The sequence below is a fragment of the Harpegnathos saltator genome, unplaced genomic scaffold (assembly GCF_003227715.2).
Source record: "Harpegnathos saltator strain DR-91 unplaced genomic scaffold, Hsal_v8.6 scaffold101, whole genome shotgun sequence".
NCBI classification, from domain to species: Eukaryota; Metazoa; Arthropoda; class Insecta; order Hymenoptera; family Formicidae; genus Harpegnathos; species Harpegnathos saltator.
In genome coordinates, this window is record NW_020229875.1 from 1,635,408 (window position 1) to 1,658,243 (window position 22,836).

Consider the following 22,836-nt stretch of genomic DNA (forward strand, 5'->3'; position numbering starts at 1 on the left):
TAACTGATACGAGCTCGAGACACGCCAAGACGCAGGCTCTCTCGCCTCTCGCCGAGAGCACGAAAAGCTAGAAAAGGAACCGACCGCTCCGGAGCGGAGCGGAGCGGAGCGGGGTGGAGGAAGCACCTGAGAGAGGAGAGCCGACGAGCGAGCGAGCGAGCGACAAGACGAGTTCTGCCGGGCGGATTCTAAAAGGCGATGCCAACGGCGGGGCCATTTAAGGGTATCCTGGCCAAAGGCGCCGGCGACCTCGTCGATCCTGCGACTGGTTTCGAACGCGTCCGCGCGCGTGGACCCTTCTCCCGTTTTCGGCCGCGCAAAATCGCGCGACGGAAGTCTGCGGGCGGGAGCCTTACGGGGGGGGGGCGGAGCGGCCGTATCGCGAGAATTCTTCGGCGGAAACTTGTGCGTTGCGAAATCCGCCGCGGCCGCCGGGAAAATCGACTGCCTGCCAATCAATTGCGAGAGTGACCGCTCTCGGTGGCAACCTCGACGATTCTCCAACCGCGATGCCGAAGCGCCGCAAGTCGTTCCTAGCCCGTTCCAGACCTAATCGTTGATTCCCTTGCAGTCTAATCCCGCTCGATCTCCGCTCGGAAGAATCTCAAATGGAAAAAACTCGCTTTCAGTTGCGCCGATAAGGGAATTCCGAGTGCGGTCGATCGAATGTAGATCGAGAAAGAAATCGTAAATTCGTGATTAATTTTCGAAAAATGCTGCAAGTAGGGAGATTTACACGCACCGCGGTTCTTACTTCTCAGATTCAATTTCTCATTTTGTTTTTTCTTCTTCATCATTTCCACTCGATAAATTTCAGCTTGGAAAAATCGCAGACATTTACAGGGGAAATGCGTCCGGCTGCCGGCGAGCCGGAGAACAGAGTCGCGTGTCGACCTGCGGGCTCGAGTTTGCAACCCAAGGTGTCGCAGTCGCGGAAATTGCAATTATCCACGCGACGTGAATCCCGCGAGCGATGCGTTCTCGGACGGAATCTGGAGAATCAGAGATACGATTCTCGTATCGTATCTCAAGGCGCTCGGCGCGCTCTCACCTGGTCGACCGTATAACTCGGCTGTGTTACCCGCCTTAGCCGGGCGCGCCACGCTAATACTAATTAAAGGAAAATAACTCTCTTACACAATGGGCGCGCGCGCGCGCCCATAAATCTCTCGCCGAGGAGAGCGCACAATTATCCCATTACACTGGACTCGCGAAGCTCGCGCGAGCGTAGCGGCGCGGCTCTCCCGGGACTCTCTCTCTCTCTCTCTCTTTCTTTCTCTCTCTCTCTCTCTGTGTGTGTGCGCGGTAATTCATTTTACGATTTCATGAAGTCGTTCGCGCCGTCCGCCCGCGACACTCTCCGGTATCCTCCGCTTCTTCATCCTGGCGTTCGGTCAAGTTCCTAGTCGCGAGTGAGCGAACAAAGCGTGCGCGAGTTCGCTCGCGCCGAGTCCGGTGAAAAAAAGTGGCGCGGGCGGGGGGAGGAGAGGGCGACAAGAATACACCGTGGCTTTCACGAGAAGTTTGAACAAAATCGCACCTCGCTTCCTGCTTCAGAGCCACCCCTTCTCTACCGAGGCTCTGTCTCGGCGGTGTCGCGCGGTGAAACTCCCCCGGTGAGAAGGTGGAGGTTCTTCCGAAGGGCGAAAATTCTCCCGAGCGGACTGCTACTCGCGCTCGAGAACCGGCCATGGGCATTTGCGTTTTCGCCAGTCCGTGCTTCGCGAGCGGGACTTTTCGGAATCCCGCGTCCAAGTGCCGCCTCCGTCCGGATGTGGAGAGTACCATTAGCCCCGCTGGTCGCCAGGGCGCGACAATAAAACATCGGCATCGTCACGGTCCCGTGCGCTCGCAGCGGCGCAGCCGATGCCCGGCCGGCTCAGCTAAAATTTGCGTCGGGCGCGGGAGGAGGCGCGCAAAAATAAAAGGGCGGCCAGGACGAGGGGGAGAGACGGAGATTTCGCGATAAGGAGCGAGAGAGAATAAATCGGGCGGGCCGGCGAGCGGGCATGCGCGAGAGCGGACTCGAGCGAGCGCGAGTATGCGGTCGCGCGGTTTATTTCGGGACGACCGAAGAGAGAGAGAGAGAGAGAGAGAGAGAGAGAGAGCCGCCCCTCTTTTCTCTCGCCTCGCGGCCTCTGCGACGACCGCAGGAAGGCTCGTTATTGTTGTTGTTATTGTTGTCGTTGACGCCGGCGTGGTCTCGCGCCGGCCGCGGAAGCGGCCGCGACCCGGAGGTTAGAGGTGGTCTCTCTCTCTCTCTCTCTCTCTCTCTCTCCCTCTCTCTCTCTCTTCCGCACGGCAGCCACGCGGAATTTCTCGCGACAACAAGACCGAGAGCCGAGACCGAGAGAGCGTTGATCCGGAGACCGACGACGCGGGGAGGGGAAGGGGGGACCGTGTTATGTTAGCGGCCGCAAAAGTCCGCGCTCGTACGATTATCGAGTTCGCGACTGAGACCGAGTTCACGGCGAATCCCGCGAACTTCGCCTCCACCCTCCACCCTCCACCCTCTCCCCTTCGCCTCCACCCTCTGTCTCTTCGTTTTCTCGTTTTCATCGTACGCATTGTTGTACGCGTCGTCGATACTTTGTTTGCGATTCCCAACTGCTGCTTGGTGGAACCTGTCGAGTATTCTCGGTAATCCGTCTGACTGTCGGAAAGTTATCGATGTGGAAAACCTGCATCTTTCATATGTTTCCGCGCGAACAAATATCGCTGGAGATTCTGTTGTATTTTACCGCAAGATTCCAGATATTTCATGCATAATTGTAAGATCCCACATGATCGAGTTCGCGGTTGAAAAATTCTCTCCGAAAAGTCCTCTCCGCTGGCGACACGAGTCGTCCGTACGAAAAAAAAAAAAAATGCCAATTTCGCATTTAACCGTCAAGTTTCACGTCCATCCAATTATCGAGTCGGCGACTAAAATACTCGGCGAGTCCCGATTTATCATACCCCGTCGCCTCCACATTCAGCTCTCTGCTGTTTCGTCGCACGTTATATACGTTATGAGAGATCCAAGAACCCCCGTATCCTCCCGATTCGACTGCCGACGATAGAAATTCGCCCGCGGATCTGCGCGTCGAGTGACGCCGGCCAATCCGTCGGCGCGGTCAAGAAACCGCGAGAGCGCATCTCTCGGCAGCAGCGTGGCCGGTGCGGCGTCCAGGCCGAGAATACCCGGAGATCGCGGAAGCACCTGTGCGCCGAGGAAAATGCGTCCACCGGGTCCAGCGGACGCGAGTCTGCGTGGCGCGGCGAGGCGAGACGAACGGAACGGGACGGGACGGACGGGACGAGATGAGATGAGATGAGATGGGATGAGACGAGATGAGATGAGATGAGACGGACGAGTGCATGCACCGTGTGTCTCGGCCGAAGAGACGCCGCGCTTCACGGCAGACCGCGTGGCAGTTCGCGGATTTATTTATACGCCCTCACGAATACGCGCGCGACACGCACAGGCGCGCGCGCGCGCGCGAGTGCGTCGCGAGGGATGAGAGTGAGAGCGAAAATTCGGCAAATCCGATACTCTGCGGGAACGCGAGTTCCGACTCCGCTCGGAAGAAGCGCGTTCTAGCGGCGCGGCGGAGCGAACGCGAGAGAGTTGAAGATTTCATCGAGACTAATTTTCTCGCGCCAATTATTTTCGCGACGTCGCTTTTACCGCCCATTGCGCGTAAAAAAAGGAAAAAATTGCGGGATTCTTTCCTCGTAATCTGTTCTTATTATCCTCCTTCGAAGGTTTTTAATTGTCAACACACGAGCAAATGAACAAATAAAATAAACGCGTTCGGGGAGAGAGAGAGAGAGAGAGAGAGAGAGAGAGAGAGATCAGTGGATCTCGATAAAGCGGACTTGCGAAATAAACGCGCGCCCGTTTCTAGTCTGTTTTTCCCTGTTTCCAACCGCGACGTCTGACGTGCACGGGCTACGTACCGCCGATGACCTCACGAACGTTTCGCAAATTCGACGCATTCATTGTACACGGGTGGTACCTGCAGCGCAAGCGGAACTCCGCGTCTCTCAACGCTCGATCGACTATCTCAGGACTAATCTTACGTAAGGCCGTAATTAAATTTGAGGCGAACTTCGAGACGCTAAATTGCTACTCTTTAATCGCCGGCCGTTTATCATGCCGCTCGCTTTCCAAGCTAAAAGTCCAATTCCGCGCGGGACTGTCCACCATCGCCGCGCGATCCCGCACGCGCGCTAATTTCAAACCGATCGTTCGCCTTGCGCGCGCGCTCACATTCTCGAGATGCACGGCCGAACGAGCGAGCGAGCGAGCGAGCGAGCGAACGAGAGAGAGAGAGAGAGGGAGGAGAGAGCTTACGACGAGCGTGACGAAGAAAAAACTCGGGATTGCGCAACGACAATATGTGCGTGTGTGTGTGTGTGTGTGTGTGTGTCGATTAAGCTAATTCGGAATGCCGGGCGTGCGTGCGAGCGTGCGCACCCACAATTTCTGCACGTCGCAGCGCCGATTTTCACATCCTGCAGGTAGATCGCGTGACAGCTCTCGCGCATTTATTTATATATATATATATATATATATACACACACACACACACACACACATACAAGTGTGCCCGGTGCGCGCGTGCATGCGTGCGTGCGTGAGGACACATGCGTGCGCGATTGCACGACGCGTGCAATTACGCTGTCGAAGCTGTCTGTTCGTTGGTCGCTCGGTCGCGCGGAAAAGCGCTCGGCCGATGGAAAGCGGAAAGAATTCTCTCTGACGAAAGAATTATCTCGCGGGAAAACCAATATTCCCGCCGCCTGCCGCCTCCCGTCTGTCACGAAGTTTATCTCCCGAATGTATCTATCTGCCCGCACCTTGTTTCAATTATTACATTTTCATCTTGTCTTTTTCCGTTCCTGTATTTTTTTATACTTTTCCAGACGTCGTATTATCCGTCTCTCACTCGTGCGTTCGCGGTCGATTTTTATTCGCGTATTTTTGCGGCTCTTTTTACGGGTATCACATATTGCGCTTGCGTCATATTGATCTTGTATCAAATCGCGTTCGCGTTCTTTCGACACCCGAAAGTGCGAAATCGCGGAGAGACCGTGCGAGATCGATGAGAAGTTTCCAGCCACGCGCGTAATCATCGCGTTCACATGCGATCGTTGTCGTCGATTACGAATTTCACAAGTTTTCACTCGTCGATGTCTGAAATATATATACACTGAGAAAAAGTTGTATCAAAATCAAACAGATATTTGCTCGAACACGACTGCGAATGCATTTATTCGAATTAAGTGACAAATTTCTAAAATGAAATACAAAGCTTCTCTCTCTGAATGTAAAGTGTTTTTTCTCGAATTTTACAAAACAGTTGCTTAATTTAAGCAAATGCATTCATAGACGTATTCGAAATTCAGATATTTGTTTAATTTTAAGACAACTTTTTCTCATTGTATATACTCGCCCGATCCTCGACGCCGACGGGAACGAGCGCGGAGGAGTCGAGAGGCATCGCGCCGGGGTGGCGAAAAATGCATCTGCGCTGGCGGGGTCGCCGCGGCGGCCAATTATGCGCATAGCCGGCCCAGGCTGTTATAACACGCGGCTAATTTACGATACCGTTAGGATACGTTAGAGCGCCGATGATCTCAGGCCATTCTGGAGCACAATGGCGGGCTCTGTGCGAAGTGTTGCGCGAATCTACGCGCGGCTCGCTCGTCCGTCTAGACGAGCTTCGTTTCACTCCGCGGATTTCACTTCGCGCGCGCGCGCGCGCGCATCTGCGCTTTTTATATTTATACTTTATTCCGTCGCCCCTCCTCTCTCCCGATTTATTTCACCCCGCTCGCGCGTGAGGCTCGGGGATTCTCACCTCGGAGGCGCTCGAACGAACGCCGTTCTCGCGTCTCGCGCGTATTACGCAATCGACGTAATTCGTATTTTTTATTCACATTTTTCTACGCACGGGAGAAAAGCCCGCATTATTTATCCCCGCTGCTTTTTTCTGCTGTCCGGCGCGTCAGCGGCGAGAGGAGAGCGGCCGCGGGACAGGCGTATTTATGCCGCTTCTTTCTTCTCGGATTTCGCGCGATACATCAGATACTGCGCGAAGCTTCTCGCCCAAAGTGCAACCGTATCTCACGCTTGCATATGTAATAAAAAAAACTCGCTCGCCCGCATTCGCGGCGCTCGTATATTCCTTCGTGCGCGCGACGTTTTTCCGTCGTTTGCGCGCGAGCTGCCAAAAAGTAAAAGCCCTCTCTCCCTTTTTCTCTCTCTCCCTCTCTCTCTCTCTCTCTGTTTTCCGTTCTCTCTTGCTGGTCGCGTGAGCGGGGAGAGCTTGCGCCTACCTACAGCGAAGTTTAAACGGCCCTTATTTATCACCCCCGACCGCTCTAATCGTCAACGTCGAGCATCCCCGGCCGAGACAACCCACGTGGACGACTTTTACGACGCGAGCCGACTGCTTTAACGATCGCGTGATCCAATATCACGCTTATTCTTCACGCTCACTCCTCGGCGGAAATTTATGGAAGTCGTCTCGACCGCGAGAGAGGATGACGCGCGCGCGCGCGCGTGATGGAGAGCAACGAGAGAGAGAGAGAGAGAGAGAGAGAGAGACGCGCGATCCTCTTGATCGGCGACTTGAACATTCGCGAGCGCTCGCGTGTTCGACTCGAGTGTGGAGTGGTCCCGACGACGTGGAAATACGCCTCGCGCATTGAGGCTTCTCGCGCGAAAGCAAGGCTTTTCAACTCAGACTCAGCCGCAGTCCGAGAGATTCGCATCTCAATCCGCGACTCGCGAATTCACCAAGTACTAAGAATAGGCGGGAGATTGAGAAGTGACGGCGATTGTAGGCGCCCGACTTTTCCCGGCGTCGTGACTTTGCGGAACGAGATGAAAATGAATCCCCCACGTTCCGTTCTATCTCTCCGCGCGTCGATCAACGTCCGCGTGACCGGAGCCGAACAGCTGTTATCCTCTCTCCCTGTAGCCGAGAGCGAGTCGAGCCGCGCGATCTGTTACGCGAGCGCGCGCGAGCGGTCTGTTCCTCGAAAGAAGCGACAAGCAACAAACGCACGAGAGAGAGAGAGAGAGAGAGAGAGAGAGAGAGAGAGAGAGAGAGAGAGCCTAGCCGGCCGGACGAAGGCGCGAGCGGCTGCTCGAGTTTCCCGCGCCCATAATAACTCGGCAAATTGCTTGGGCAACGCAAGCCGCGCCGGCCGTATTTTCGGCAATTATCCATGCATCCGCGAGGCCGACGCTTCCACAGAAGCAGGCTCTCCTCCTCGTCTTCTCTGTTCCTCTTCTTCTTGGCTGCCGCTGCACGCACGCACGCACGCACGCACGCACGCACGCATGTATGCGCACACGTGCAGGCCTCAGGTGTGCGTACGACTGCTCGTGACCGCTCGGGACAGAGTGGAGTCGGTCAGGATTCCTCGGAGAACCTGGCAGACACGTTGTCGGCGGCGGTTAGTGCGCTTGGCGACACCCTGTATTTTAAAGTGGCGCGCTACAAGCCGCGATTCCGGCGACGTTCTCTCTCTCTCTTTCTCCCTCTCTCTCTCTCTCTCTCTCTCTCTCTCTCTCTCTCTCTTTTTCTCTCTGTTTCAAGAGAAAAAGACCGGTTCGCTCTTCTCTCCTCCTGCTGCCGTTTCTCTCTTGCTCTCCGCGGCTCTCTTTGCGCGGCTCTCTTTCCCGCCGCGATGCAACAATTCGATCATGAGGCAAGGAGGTCTCCCGCGGGGCGAGCGAATGTCGGAGCCGCCACAATCGCGAAAATCCGATAGACTCTATCTTCGAACTCTGCGGTCGCGCGAGAGACAGGTGGGCGGCCGCGATTTCACCCTCCCGCAGCTCGCATCCTCGAGCTGCCGCGGGGTTGTTTTTTGCGGGCCGCGATATCGGCGACGACGACGACGACGACGACAACGCCGTCGCCGCAGCCTCAAGCCGCCGAGCAAGAAGTCTCCAATTTAAAATGTAAATTGCGCCGGATATTCGGGCGTATCGCGTCGCGCGCGACGCGCGCTGCGAAATGGCCGCGAAATTAAAACGTAATTTAATTCTCTCTTCCCCCGCCGCCCCTCATTCTCCTCCTCCTCCTCCTCCTCCACAGTCACCCCTATTTGCCCCGCTCACTCCCCCTCTCACCCCCCCTCCCGCGCCATGTTCTCCCTCGAATGTGCGCCGCTCGCCTTCACTTTGCTGCCTCCCCGTCGTCTCTCGCTCGCGAGCGCTTTATATCCGCGCGTTTCGACCTCACTCAGTTTTCGAGAGGATCTCCTTGTCGATTCCCCTCCCTCCCGGCCCTCCTTCCGCTGCCCGCCCGCCCGCCTGCCTTCCTCGTAAGTGGATTTCGGAACGCGGATTATCGTTTTCGTGGCGCAAAGGAGCCACCTCGTCTGCCGTTTGAGAGACTCCGGGTCTCTTCTCCTCCTCCTCCTCCTCCTCCTCCTTCTTCTCCTCCTCCGCCTCCTTCTCCTCGCACTCGACGAGGAATCGTCGTCGTTCGCGCCGCGGCCGTTCGAGAGATTGTTTCGACGGTGTTGAGCACGAACGAACGAACGAATGAACGAGCGAGCGAGCGAGCGAGCGAACGAATGAACGGCGCGTTTCCTTCGTTAATCCTCCTCGAAGCGGCTGTAACGAGTCCGCACAGCTGAAGAACGGGAGTTGCGCTTTTCGACGGCGATCCGACTTGGTTTGGATCTCCGCGAGTAATTCGCCGCGCGCGACGAGGAGCGAAACGCGCTCCGGCGAAAATCGGTGGGACGGGACGCACGGGGGGGGGGGAGTAATTGTTTGCCGATTCTTTTTTAACGTCGAATTAATTCGAGCGTCGGAATGGGTAATTGTGATTTCGCGCAAACATACGTTAATTAATAAATATTAACTTTTAATACGGCTAATGGATATATCGTCCGAGTTAAATTTATACATTTATATTTGCTGAATACACTCTGTGCACATTAATTCGCGCGCGTATCGTTTATCCGGCGCTCGGCATTTGCGCGATATATAATATCGCGCGCCGCGAAATTTGCGCCGGGAAAACGCGCACAGTGCCTCTCTTTCCGTCTATTTTTCTCCTCATCGGCGACTTCGACGTGAACGAGAAGATGCACTCGAGCACCGGGGGAGAGTTTCAGAGCGCGGCGATAAAAATTCCCCGGCGCTCCTTACTCGCGTTTCTCAAAAGAGAATGAAATTCGCCGAGCAGTCTGACGACGCTTCAATTATCCAAACCCGCCCCCGCGGCACGTGTTCAACCCGGTGTATGTACGCCCGTGTGTGTGTGTGTGTGTGTGTGTGTGTGTGTCTGTATGCGTGCATACGCACACGTTTTTGCCTTCTCCGTTACCCTGGAAAATTCACATTACGGCGCAGCCGAGGCGGCGAATCGGTCGTTTTTACCGTGTAAACCGCAACGTGACGGAACTTACGGGCAGACTCTCTCTTTCCAAAGAGTCCACCCCTCCCGCCCCCGATGTAATTAGCGGCCAAGTGCACAAAGACGCTCGCGGAGGGTACTGAGCAACACGACGGCGGAGGCGACCTGTTTCGTAATCTCGCGTTATCCACTTTACCATTCACCCTCTCTCCCCTCTCGCCCCCTACCCCCTTCCGCCCCCTCTGACAGCTCATCCCGTCGCTCTTTTTCAAGAGTCGCCGCATGAAGGAGCCCGAAGGGGAGGCTTCTCTCCGTCCCCCTTGTCTTTTCCGCTTCACCCCGCAGCGGCCGCGGCAGCTCCACCCCCGCGAGCACTCGCGGACGGCCATCACCATAGCGACCGCTTGCTTAATTGGGGAAGGATCCCCGTAATCAAATCGTCGAGTGTCCCCGTGCTGCACCGCGTGCGCGCCGTGGAACAAATTCCGCGTGGCGATAGGGGGTTGCGACGAATGTCGCAGGGGCAGAAGGTGCGGGAAGGAGATGAATGAACGGGACGGGCGGGTGGATAAGGCCCGACGGGTCCTCCGTCAACCCCTTCCGTCTCTCTCTCTCTCTCTCTCTCTCCCCCTCCCTCCCTCTCTCTCTCTCTCTCTCTCTCTCTCTCTCTCTCTCTCTCTCTCTTTCTCTCCGCTCACCTCGGGTCCTATTCTAGACGCGTAGTAAATGCGAAATACACCCCTCTAATTTTACACACACACAAGCTCCGTTTTTCTTCCTTTCGATGCGCGTCGCTTCAGGTCTGAAGATCCGAGAAGCGTATTTAACGTTTAGCGAAACGTAGCGTTAGTTACAGGATTAGGAAGCCACGAAACGAAGGAGCGGTACTCGCGAGCAGCGAGTCTGATCGAGATCAGAGTTAACTGACGGGAGATTGATGGTGTTTTCCTGCGTCGCACGAGGAGATGTCAAATACGCGATATTGCGCGTTTGAGAGAGAGAGAGAGAGAGAGAGAGAGAGAGAGAGAAACGAGAGAGAGAGGAACAAGAACGTCACAGTGCATTCCCGGCGGCCATTCCCGCGCGGGGCTAACGAGCCGAGAGGAGCGGAGGTCCGCGGAAACACGGCGACCGGGCCCGCCGGTCATATCGCGTCGTTACGCGCGTTAATTCGCGAGCGAATAAGAGAGGCGAGCAAGAAGCGGGCAATAAATCGCTGTAATCGCCTTTACATGGACTCTCTCCGCGCGGCATTCCCGCCGTAGAAACACCCGGCCGTATCGCGCTCTCTCGCCGGCACTCCGGCGCTCGCGGCGCACCGTGACGCAAATAACGTCCTAAACGGCCACGGTAAAGCCCCCACGGTACAATACGCGTCACGGCCGCGCCCGTGGGGAGGAGGGGTAGGGGGGAGAGGGCACCTGACGTCGCAAAAAACGTCGTAAAATCGCCATCGAGCCCAGCTTAACGTCCGCGAACGCGCGCTCGGACGGAAAGAAGCCACGAGGAAGACCAGAGACAGAGAGAGAAAGAGAGAGAGAGAGAGAGGGGAAAAACATACACAGCGACACACACGCATACGCACACCCGCACCTCCTCGCACCGCCCCGGTCGCCGACGAGTACACGTGTGACCGCGCGAGTCAGTCGTATAAAGGTGCCCTCTCCTCCTCTCCCGCCCCCGAGAACATAACTCATTGCGGTAAACGGGCGCCGCGGCAGGCCGCGTCAAATTAACGCCGCGCCTCGAGAACGAGCCTTATACGCCGTGTTGCGCGCGCGGAGAACCGGCCGGCGAGTGCGCGCGCGCGCGTTCGCATCCCCGGCTGTATTAAGTTAACACCACCGTCGGCATCGCGCGCCGCCACCCTCGCCGAGCCGCCGCGCCGCGGAGAGCGAGAGAACGGGCGGGCGAGCAGCCCCGGACGGAAGGACGTCGCGCGTAATTCGCCTGCGCGCTAATTAAATAGTCGCTCCGCCCGCGATTTCTTGCCGCGCGTGTCGCACACGTTTGACTGCCTCTCGGGGATCCCCCTCCAAATATTATTTGCGTGCGTCTCGTTTTTGCTGAAGGGGCGAGAAAAGAGTCTCCGCAGTCTTCGTTCCTGTTTCTCTCGAAGAATTTACCGGTGGATCTCGGAGATCCTCGGAAGGAGATCCGACGAGAAATGAGCTCTCGCCGTTTCGTTTCACGGCTGAAGCCATGCTAGTTCGTCTTTGCCCCTCTGTGTATACACCTTTCCTCCCCTCTCGTGTCCGCTTTTCCTCTTTTCGTCCGGTTGCTCGGAAACACGTTGGTACAGTTGGAGTTGCCGACCGCGCTCGACAGCACTCGCCGCTCTCCCGGCTGGCTGTTTTGATCGGAAGCTCGAGGTTAGGTCCGGTTAAATAATTCCCGGCGTGCGAGGCGCATCGACTTTCGTCCCGTCGCCGACTCGCGGTGTCTAAATTCAGAAGACCCTCGGCATCAAACTTCCGAGGCGCCTCGCGCGACACGAACGGTCTCGCCCGAGGTACACGATCGATATATCAGAGAGTCAAGTATCGTCGACGGCCGGTCGGCCGGCCGGCCGCGGGTAGATAGAGATTCTAGACTCCCGGCGGAATTGGCTCGTTATTCCGATTCTTTGGCGCGTGGATTAATTAGCCGAGCCGGCCTACAACTTAAAGCCGCTACTTGATCTCGCTTTTCAATTATTAAACACTGGGAAATATCCGCTCATCTACACGCAGCGTGAAACAATGAGGTTCTCAATTCGCCCCGCTTGAAGGAGCATACGAAATGTATTCCGATTATCCTAACTTTAGGTGAAGAAATATAATTATCTATTTTGCCTCACGACTTCTGTTCTTTTCGAGGGGGAAACTTGGGCTTCTTATTTGCACTCATTTATTGCTTATTTGATATTTATTTATATCAATTAATTATTATATATATATATATATATTTATCGGTCGTACGAGAGGACACGCGCAAATCAAATTATCTCATTGAATCCGATCCCGTTTAACCTGTGGATGAGAAGAAATTTTCCCCCACCTCCCTCCCCGCGTAAAATCGCACGATCGCGATTGGCGTACACGCCGGCACGATAACGAGAATTATTTGCCGCGGGTCTTGTCACGCTTTCCATATAGCCAGTCTGTCGATTCCGCTCGGAGCTCGCTTCGTCGCGGGTTCGTCGGCTGCGGCTACCGTTTCTTCCGTCGTGTTTGTTATAGCCGGGGTTGTTGGCGGGGCGATCGATGTAATGAAGTGGCGAGCGTTGGGCGCGCAACAGCGCGAGAAACGGCCGTAAAAGATATTTTATTAACGCTATTCGCTATTCCGCTACAAAAGTGCCCCGCGACCGGCGGCGGCCGGGCCAGTAATTACATTTCGTAATTCTCCTCAAGCGGACGAGCGCGACCCCGTTTCTTTCCTCCTTCTTCGGCAATGGGGCCGAGGAGCCCCGAAGAGGGAGGGCAGGGCTCGAACAGGATATTAATCACCTTAACGCAGCCTTCGTGGCCGCTCGGCTCCTCGTGGCCGAGCTCGATTAAAACGATCGCCTCGAATCGAAAGGATTCTTCGTAACCGGAACAGCCCCTCTCTCTCTCTCTCTCTCTCGCCTCCTATTATCTCAACCGCTTAGAGAGATAATTGTTGCGTGTAATCAGCCGCCCCCGCGCGCCCCGCCGCCGTCGATCGGCGGCAGCACTTTCAATTATCCTCCATTCCGTTGCCAATTACACCCACTCGCGAAATTGCAGCCGCCGAAGAGCTCCTTATCTGCCGCGCGCATCGTCCGTCGCCGGGGATCGCTCGAGCGAGACGTCGCCGCGCCGCGATCTCGCTTCCAATTCCGGTCCTCACCCCGACCGGGGGGGGACTTTCCCCGCAAAGTGCCGACCATGTCGCCGGCACTCCCTCTCGTCGCTCATCACTCGGGGAGAGCATTCTTTGATCGGCAGATTATGGCGATGACGAGAGAGGAAGACAAAGCAGCCGTTTTAGCCGCGGAGCTGGACAATGAGAGAGAAAGAGAGAGGCTCCGATTTTCCGATTAACTGCATCGCCATTCCTAACATTTCCCGGCTGCTGCTGCTTGCGCGATCTTGCCGATCGCTCACCGCACATCTCGCAGGGGGGAGATAAGTAAGATATCAAAAGATCTGCCGCTCGATCACACGGGATTATCGATCTTCCGCACGCGACTCTGACGATCCCCCACCCCTTCGCGGCTCCGCTCGAAGTCGCTCGACTCGCGGCGCGGCGTATTAATTAACAGGTAGTTCCGTTTGCACTTTTCTCGCTTTTTCCGCGCAACACAACGAAACGAGTCAATCGCAGCTAATCATCGATCCCCCGGAGAGACGAACAGTCGGGAGGGGGGGGGGGGAGCGGAGACCGGCAGGCAGCCGAGGCTGGGGACGGCCCTTTCCGATCCGACCGGATTTGGCGCGCGATCGCGCAATTTCTCCCGTCTCCGAAATTAATTAAGCACGATAATTAATGGTGACGTTTCCTCGAACGTAGCACGCGGCCGCGTTATAGAGAGAGAGAGAGAGAGAGAGAGGGTGACTTTTTATATTTATCGCGCGCGTTGACGTTCCGCACGCATGCACGCCCGGCCAGCGCGCGAAGGGGAGAAAAACGACGACGAGCGCGATAATCGAGGCAGACGCCGCGTGTTCGGGCTTTACCCCCTTGCCCCGCCGCCGCCGCCGTCGCTGTGCCGGGGAGATGCAAATATCTCCGGCGGGAATACGGCGAATCGAAATTCGGGATACAAACAAGGCGGCGGGGAGGTGGAGGACGAGAAAGAGAGAACACTGGCGATACGCGCTGTCATTCCGGGTTATAAGATAAAATTGGTTGCAGCTCCGCTGAGAGAATAATGTTATTAACATGGGCATTCTTTTCGCACACGCGAGAGGAGGGAGCGGGGGGGTATGCTTTATAGATGCGTAAGCGCGGCAGATGCGAAATGTTACGCGTGTCGGATTTGCAGTTGAGGCGTATTTGCCGGAGTATTATTATCGTGCGCCTGTGAGAACGAGAAGGAAATGTGTGCGATTTACTCGGTAAACGTTTGGAGAAACATTTGGCTGCTGCACCACCCCGGTGTTTTGCGCAGTAATTAACAAAACAAACTGCAAAGAGGTATGTGTGCAAATTTTTCAAAGGGGTGACCTACGGTTTCTGTAGAAAAATAAAAAAAGATTGGAAATAGATTGAGCGAGGTGTTAAGCGAGGTGGTTAAGGTTGGAGGGGGTGAATTTCGGTTCGCACGAAAATTTGCAAATTCTTGCGTAAAATATGGCGAAAATATAAATTCGTCTTTGCGTGAAAAGGACCGGTCGACGTAGCGGAAGAGAGAGAGAGAGAGAGAGAGAGAGTGTATTTTTGAATTTCTTTTCCCGCAGAAATCTCAGGCCCTCCTCTTCGAGATAAAAGAGATACGTATCTTTTTACAGTTTTGATTTGTGGATTACTGAAAAAAAAAACAGCGCGCTTCCTGCTGCGCGATAGAACATTTCCAAGCATTAATCTTCAGACTGCACGATAAAAAATATAACACGGTGGCGGAAAGGTGCTTTCCGAGGGAAAACCTTACGCCGCTCGAGCCGCATCAGCCACGATTTCATCATGCCACGATAAACACCCAAAAAAACGTCTCTCTTGCCTTTATAGATCAGCCGTGGTTAAAGAGGGAAATTTCATACCAGATAATATGATTCCGCGCGAGAGAGGGGGTGAGAGGGGGCCGAAGGGTGGCGGAGCGCCAAAGTTCCGCAGTGCGCTTTGTGCAGCAGCCGGGCGATTCAGCGAAAGCGATGTATTTCCCCCCAAATTAATTAGTCGAATGTGTCGAAGCATCTCTCTAGTTGGTCTCACCCTTCACCCCCTCCCCCTGCTCTTCTCCGTGAAAAATCGGAAAAATCGCTCGACGGTTATCTATAACGCGTGAAAGCGCAATGTCGAAACGCGGACGGACTCAGGCACAGCAGAAACGGACACGACGGAGAAAAACGCGTCGCGTTTTTCCGACGATACCATCGGAAAGCCGCGCGGTCGCAATTTCGCGGGAAGAGGGAAGAGGGAAGAGGGCAATCTGCTCACGGATGAACGAGTCGCCGATTCGCGGAGGACCGAGCGAATCCGACGCGAAATCGAAATCGAGAGCGACCGCGCGAAAATGCCGCGCTTCGTTTACCGCTTTTCGCCGGACCGCGGGATATTGTTTACCGGCACGACAGAGCGCTTTGCATTCCGCCCGACGGCCCGGTGTCGCGTAATTAATTAGCGCGATATGTTTTCTAATCGGAGGTATCGTCGAATCGATGATCCCCTCCTTTCTCGCTCTTTTCATCTATTCGTCCATCTCTCTCTCTCTCTCTCTCTCTATCTCTCTCTCTCTCTCTCTCTCTCTCTCTCTCGTTTGGCGTTTGCCGCTCACGATATCGAATCCGCGGAGAGAGCGTTGCGTTAACCGTGCGCGAAGAGCGTTAGTTACGGTTCGCTGCGAGTCAATTATTTAATTAATTCAAATGGCGCGCGCACGTTGCGTACGCGAGCGGATCAAACGTTTCGCGCTGGCGTTTATTTTGCGATTTAATCGGCCGCTGCGCGATTCCTCCCTCCCCGCCTCTCGTTCGCCTCTCGCGTCCCCTCCGAGTTTTCTATCGATTGTCGCGCGATTCTTCTTCTTGCTCTTCTTCCTTCGGTTTTCGTCGTCGTCGTCATCGTCGTCGTCGTCGTCGTCGTCGTCGGTGTAGATCTCAGGACACTCCACATGGTTGATGAAGAACAGGAAAGAGGGAGAAAACGACTCTGCCCGACACCCCCCCCCCTCCTATTTTTCATCTATCAGCCGCTTCCCTCCGCCTCCCGCGGCCACCCGTGAGGAGGAAAACGACGGTGTTTTTCCGCGATCGGTGATCCAATTAAAGCCCGATCGCGCATCTCGCGGCCGCACACCGGCGTCCCTTATCGATTCGCCGTGATTTCGTCCTGTGGGGCGGCCTCCCTGCCCGCCCTCCAGCGTTTTTGATTTCGCTGCTCCACGCGGGCCTTCGCCGCGCGACTCCGGGGTAACGCTTCGCCGCGTCGAATTAGGGGGTGAGCCGAGAGTACGGCGGCCTAACCCACCCGGGATCGTTCAGAAGAGACACGATGAGCAGGGGCTGAGCGTGAGAGAGAAAGATTGGGGGGGGGGAGAGGAGAGAAGTGAGAGGGACGAATAGACAAGAAGGGACGGCGGTGGCGACGGTAGCACGGGGTTCTTCTCTCTCTGATGTTTATTTTTTACTTGTCTCTCTCTCTCGGAAAAGAACGAGAGAGAGAGAGAGAGAGGGGGGAGGGAGAGGAGAAGGAGAGACAGCCGGACGCGTCCCGGTCGGGCACCCCAAATTCAATAAATATGGCCCCGCCGAGTAACAACGGCCACGTCGGATACGCTCGATACGTCTCCCCCCCCCCTCCCTTTGATGATCGCACGAGCGAAGAGCAGCGAAATACCGCCGAAAGATCGGCAGAAACGTCGCGGAGGAAACGGCGATTGATATGTTCGAATTAACGAGGATCCACTGCGGTAATCGCGATAATGAAATCGATAGAGGAGGAGGGGAAGAGTGAATTCGGGAAGGACCCTCCTCGGCGAAGTTGAAGAAGCCTCGTCAGGACGTTGGTGACGCGACAGGACGAGCGTGAACGCGCGGCGATCGCGGAAATTCTTATCAGTGCCGGGCCAGAGTGAAATATCGCGCGCTCTGCGAGGCGCGCGGATAGATTGAGACGTGGAATTAATATTAATGAACGAGAGAGAGAGAGAGAGGGAGAGAGATAGAGCACGAGGAATTAGCACAGCGCCTGCTAATTAAGGCGGAATTTACATTCGCATACTTTGCGTCCGCGAGATTTAATCACGAGCACTCTCCGACGAAGGTGGCCGCGCGGGCAAACGGTATTCGATTAAATTTCCCCGCGGAGGGAGCGAAAGAGAACGAAAAAAAGGAACAAAGAGGGAGAGAGGTGCAACGGCGACGTTTCCGCGGCAGCATCCGCGACGCGGACTAACACTCGCGGATTAATACCGTCGCATAAAAGTAATCGGTGGAGCGGCAGAAATGTACACGTCCGCCTGGCGAAAATGATCAGCCTCGCTGGCGCGCACGAGAATTTTCAGCTCGTAAAATCGCTCGATAATCGCGACATTGGCGGCGCGCGGTCGGCGCGTTTTCTTCTTTTGCATCATCCCCTTGTTTCTCTTTTTTTCCCCGCGAAACGGAATCGACGTCATCGAGAGAAAAAGAGAGAGAGAGAGAGAGAGAGAGAGAGAGAGAGAGAGAGAGAGAGAGAGAGAGAGAGAGAGAAAGAGAGGGAGACGCGAGAAGCCCCTCGCCTCGTGAAAACGGAACGAAGGCTGCCGGCCTCGGCTCGGGCGAAAGAAAAAGAAAACAGTCCCGGTTACGTCGTTAAGTCGATATTGCAATCGTAAAGTGATAGATAACAGTTTAATGCGCACACACGGCGCAATCCTCTGGCGCTTCTCTCGCGTCGGCTGCGGTCTAAAAGTAATACGTCGCCCGGAAGTAGGAGAGCGGGATTAGCCGGCCTCAAAGCGCTCGTCCGCCTGCGTCTCCGTCGTGCCGTTTAATCTCAACACTCGTAAACACGCTGTTGAGACATTCAGCCGGCTACGAACGCGGCGCGCCGCACCGTGCTGTGTCGAGCCAGTCCTCGTGCGCTCGTGTGAGATCCTCGGAGGATCTCGAGGACGAGCCAGCCCCGAATCCTTCTTCACCGCGCGAGAGAACGAGAGCTCAATCCGATCGAGCACCGTCGATCTCGATGGTCGACCTCCGTTTCATTATTGAACGATGTTCCATTATTGAATTTTTTTCCGACGGTAGATTTTTTCAACAAAGAACGCGCGCGGCTGCTCATAAGATTTCAGAAATTGCTCTCTGCGTCTCTCGTTGCAAACAACAAATACCAAGTACTTGAAACGATACTTCGGTATCGGGGCTTTTTCGGAGATATTTGCTCGCTGAGAATGAACCTGGAGTAAATTTCTGGAGGATACGTTAAAAGTGAAATTATTCGCTGAAATTTTTCTTTTATGGGCCTAATTTGGCGGCGATTGAATCCGCCGCGCGAGGCCGACAATCGTCTTTCTTTTTTATCGTCGCGCTAAGTTGCACTGTCGCGCGCTCTCTCTCTCTCTCTCTCTCTCTCTCTCTCTCTCTCTCTCTCTTTCTCCGTCGAACTGAGACAAAGAAGTACTTGACACTGGCTGGGAGAGAGGAGGCGGTGGAAAAATTACGAGACAGTCGAGACGTGCCACTGTGATCAGGATCGACCTACTCGTCGACCTGCTCGCCGCCGTCGCCTCCCCTTCCGCTCCGCGAGCGACTTCGACATATTGTTATCCGCGCATTGTTGCACTCTCGTCGCGCTTTCAGCGGTTCGCGATGATACGCTTGGAGTCCTCAGACCTCCGCAACGGCCTCCCTAACGTGGAAATGAACATCGTGACGTCCGACGGGAGCGCCCTAATCGCATTCTTCCGGAGCGCCGGGAGATCAAGGTCCTCCTACGCAACGACTAATCGCGAGACGAGCGATGCGCGGCGGGTAATCGCTCATTTTCTACGCGCGTAAATAAGCGCGTGAAAAAACGGTCAGACCCCTCGCGTCACCTGCCGAGGACATCGGCGGGCGACGGCAGACGGAAAACTCGGTCGCAGGAGCAGAACGACCGCGAAGCCGAGCGCCCAGAAAACACACTCCGCCGCTCCCTATAACACCTCCCTATGAGTTTTTCTCCTGGGGTTTTGCCCTGTCCGATCGCGAAGCGGGGTCTATTTTTCTCCGTCCGCAACGGACGATTGCCGCGGGGAGCTTCGGATCATCAACCGACTGCCACCCCCTGCCCCCCCGCCCCCGCCCCGAAGTTGCCCCCCGACCGGACCTTTCAGAGACGAGCGAGCTCGGCCGCGATGGCGCAGACGTCGCTTCCGGCGACCTCCGAGTCCTCGATCCTCCGACTCGATCCGATCAAGCGAATCGCGAGATCTGCCGAGCGTGTGGCGTTTGTTAAGGCAAGGCGTTCGTCGCAGGCGAGTATCGTGAAATGCCACCGACCTTTGCACTCGTTGGCGTCCCTGGCGGTGGCTCGCGCCCATGGCCGGTCGAAGTGGAAGGGCCGGCAGCGCTCGCAGTCCCTGCCGGCGGTGTTGTGTCGGCACTCGCAGACGACCTCGCCGTCCTTGCCGGGGATGCACCTCGCCGCGTGGCCGTTGCACTTGCACCTGCCGCCCACGGCGAAGTCCGAGACGGCGTAATGGTGGGCCATGGTGGCGGCGACCGGGCCGACCGCGCCGCCGGCCGCCGCCACCAACACCGCGACGGTCGTAGTCGTGGCGGCGGTGACCGGCACGAAGCCCATGTCGCGGACCGCGGCGTCGAGCGCGTCGTTGGACTGCATCTCCTGCGGCGCGATCACCTGGTGCACCGACGGCACCGCCGTGACGAGCGGCTCGCCGTGCAGGATCGCGTTCTTCTGGCTCTTGAGTCGTTCCTCGCGTTCGCGCTCGCGCTTCGCCAGCTCCTCGAGCCCGAGGGCCGACGAGCTCCCCATCGGGGAGGAGTGATGGTCCTCGGCGTTGCCGAGATGCGACGACACCACCTGCTGCTGCTGCTGCTGCTGCTGCTGCTGCTCCTGGCTCGGCTGCTGCGGCATGTGCAGCCGATTGAACACCACCCTGATGTCGGTGGCGGTGACCCAGTCCTGCAGCACCGGCGAGTTGTCGAAGTCGTTGGCCGACGGGCGGCCTTCCAGGGTGCTGAAGGCGATCCTGCCGACCGGGCCGAGGCCGTCCCCGCCGGTGTAACGGTGGCTGTCGGTGCAGCGCGCCTCTTGCTCGTTCGACTTGGTGATGGTCGCGCGATTCGGCCGGCCGTAGACCCGCCGGCACTGCGACGAGTAGAACTGGAACGGCTGCCAGGTCTTGCCGTAGTCCATCGACTTGTAGATCGCGATCGAGTCCGGCTTGGCCGCGCGCGGGCAGAACTGCAGGCTCACGTACGTCAGCTCGTACTTCTTACCGAGCGAGAGGGTGAGGGTGACGTTGTCCGGCGGCGCGGAGAAGCTCTGCGAGCTGACGAGCGGCTCGCTGCGCCAGCACGTCACGTTGTTCGGATTGTTGAGGTCGGTGAGGTAGCTCGCGGGGAAGCGTCGCCGGGGTGTGCTGTCGTCGCACACGTGGCAGTGGCCGAAGCCGCTGGTGCCGCCGGGTTGCTCGGTGACGTCGCAGTAACGGGTGGGCCCGCCGGTGCCGCATGTGGACGACGCCTCGACGGACGCGCCGAACGCCGCGTTGACGAAGTCGGGGATGCACCGGCGCGGCCGGTCCTCGTCGTAGCACGGGTCGGTCGGGTTCTGTTGGCTGGAGAACATCTTGGTGTAGATCTCGCCGCGGCTCGGCCGCGATTGCAGCAGCAACGTCGTCGCGAAGAGCACGAGCCAGCCGCGGCCCGAGCACGTTGGAGTACTCCTTCTCGCTTTCTTCATCCTCGTCGCCATCGTCGCCGTCGTCGCCGCCGTCGCCATCGCCGTCGCGTTAGCGATGATACTCGTCATCATTGTCACCATCACCTTCGCCCGTCTGTGGCGCGCGCGCGCGCGCGCGCGTTCAAGGTGCTGTTGTGCGATCGGGCTAAGCTTGTTCAGAGTGGGTGAGTAGAGAGAAAGAAAAAGAAAGAGAGCGAGAGAGAGCGAGAGAGCGAGAGAGAGAGAGAGAGAGAGAGAAAGAGAGAGAGAAAGAGAGACAGAGAGAGAGAGAGAGAGAAGAGAAAAAGACCGCCAGACTCGCTCTGATTATATGCCCCCTTCGCCTTCTTCCTCGTGAGGGAAGAAGGATTCGTGATCGCAGAGATCGCAGAGAGGTCCTACAGCCCGCTTCGCGTCATGTCGACGTGGCTGGCGTGCAAACGCGCGTTTCGCTTTCTGTCTGCTTTCCGCTGCCTTCTTTCTCGCACTACTCACTACGGAGGGACCGGCTCACATAATCATTGCCGTGACCGCGAAAGACGACGCGCGCGATCGCGATCGCGATCGCGACCGATCGAGATCGGTCTGCCCGAGTCCGCTCGGAGCGCGCGCGCGGCCCGTCGACCGCGCTGGTCCCCCCCCCGGAAACCGCGTACGCGGAGCGCTCGCACTGGAGGACAGCTTGTCCGCCGCGGGCCGTCCCGCGCGACACGACTCACTCCCGAGCTGAAGAAAGATGCAGAGCGCGAGGAGCGGGAAACGCGAAAGGTGGTGGACAAGGTCGCGAAGGAGGCTGCTGCTGTGCGCGAACTTTCACCCTCGGAGGTGCTCGCGCGAGAGCGAATTCGGCCGATCAGTTTTGAGGGGATCTCGTGCGTGTGTGCGTCCGCTGGCGAAACCGACGACAAAGGCAAACCCTACCTCGACAGCGGCTCGCCGCTAACTGAAACGCCGTCCTCGCACCGTGCGCATCCGAACTGCTCGCGGCGAGTCCCTCTCCGGTCGCGGGTCCCCTCCACCCTGAGCGGCCCCCTGTGCGTGGCACCCCCGCTCACGCCGTCTTCGTCCGACCGACGACTCGATGTTCTCGCTCACGCTGCCGCGGAGGCAAGCGGGCCAATCGGACGGCGCGGCCGTCGTGACCCCCACGCGACCCTACGCGACGACGAGGACGACGGCTCCGCGACGCGGATCCGAGCGCGGAGGGATGCTGCGTGATCGCCACCGGACGGACCGGGGTCGCCGGACTGCCCGCGAGGGTGCGAACGCGGAGACGTATTGGGTGCGTGGCTTTTTGTTTTTTCTCTTTTTCTCTTTTCTTTTCTTTTCTTTTCTGTTCCGTACTTTTTCTTCCCTCGCCGTCGCTCTTCTCTTATCTTCTTGCGTTATTCTTCCGCCGTCGCGGCCGATCGTTTTCTCCGTTCCGTTTCTCGACAGGGCTTTAAACGTTAACCTGTTGGTTCGCTTGGCCGCGGGATTATGTCGCTTTTTAATTGCACGCCGACCCGCGCAGGAGGAGATTCAACGAGACAAACGCGAGTGTGACCGCGGCGCGAGACGAGATTATCCTTCCGTCTCTCCCTCCCCCGAGTGTAGGGAGATTTGGAAGGGGTGGCTTGCGCGATATTTTACTCGCGAACACGCGACGTCCCTCAACCCTCGACAGCTGCTACGTTTCGGGAGCGAGGAGATTTCGTCGGCATCGTCTTGCGGAATCATTTGGGATGATTCGGTGAAGGAGGACGATCTTGTATAATTTGCGCTCTGAAAGGAGTCTGTCGACGTAACGACGAGGAAAGGGAGAGAGAGCGAGAGAGCGAGAGAGCGAGAGAGAGAGAGAGAGAGAGAGAGAGGCGTCTTTTTCTCCGGGTTAAAGCCCCTTGTTAAAGCGACGTGTTCTCATTTCGTGCGATTCGTCTCT

The 22,836-nt window shown here is 56.7% G+C and overlaps 1 protein-coding gene across 1 annotated transcript in view; it reads right to left on the reverse strand.

Moving 5' to 3' along the window:
• Window positions 1-21,168, reverse strand: part of LOC105186594 (netrin-1) — a 204,887-nt gene extending 183,719 nt beyond the window's left edge. The window contains exon 1 of the mRNA XM_019842968.2: window positions 19,508-21,168. Within this exon, the coding sequence (XP_019698527.2) occupies window positions 19,508-21,017 (1,510 nt within the window). The 5' untranslated portion in view covers window positions 21,018-21,168. The remainder of the gene's footprint in view (window positions 1-19,507) is intronic.
• Window positions 21,169-22,836: the final 1,668 nt, after the last annotated feature.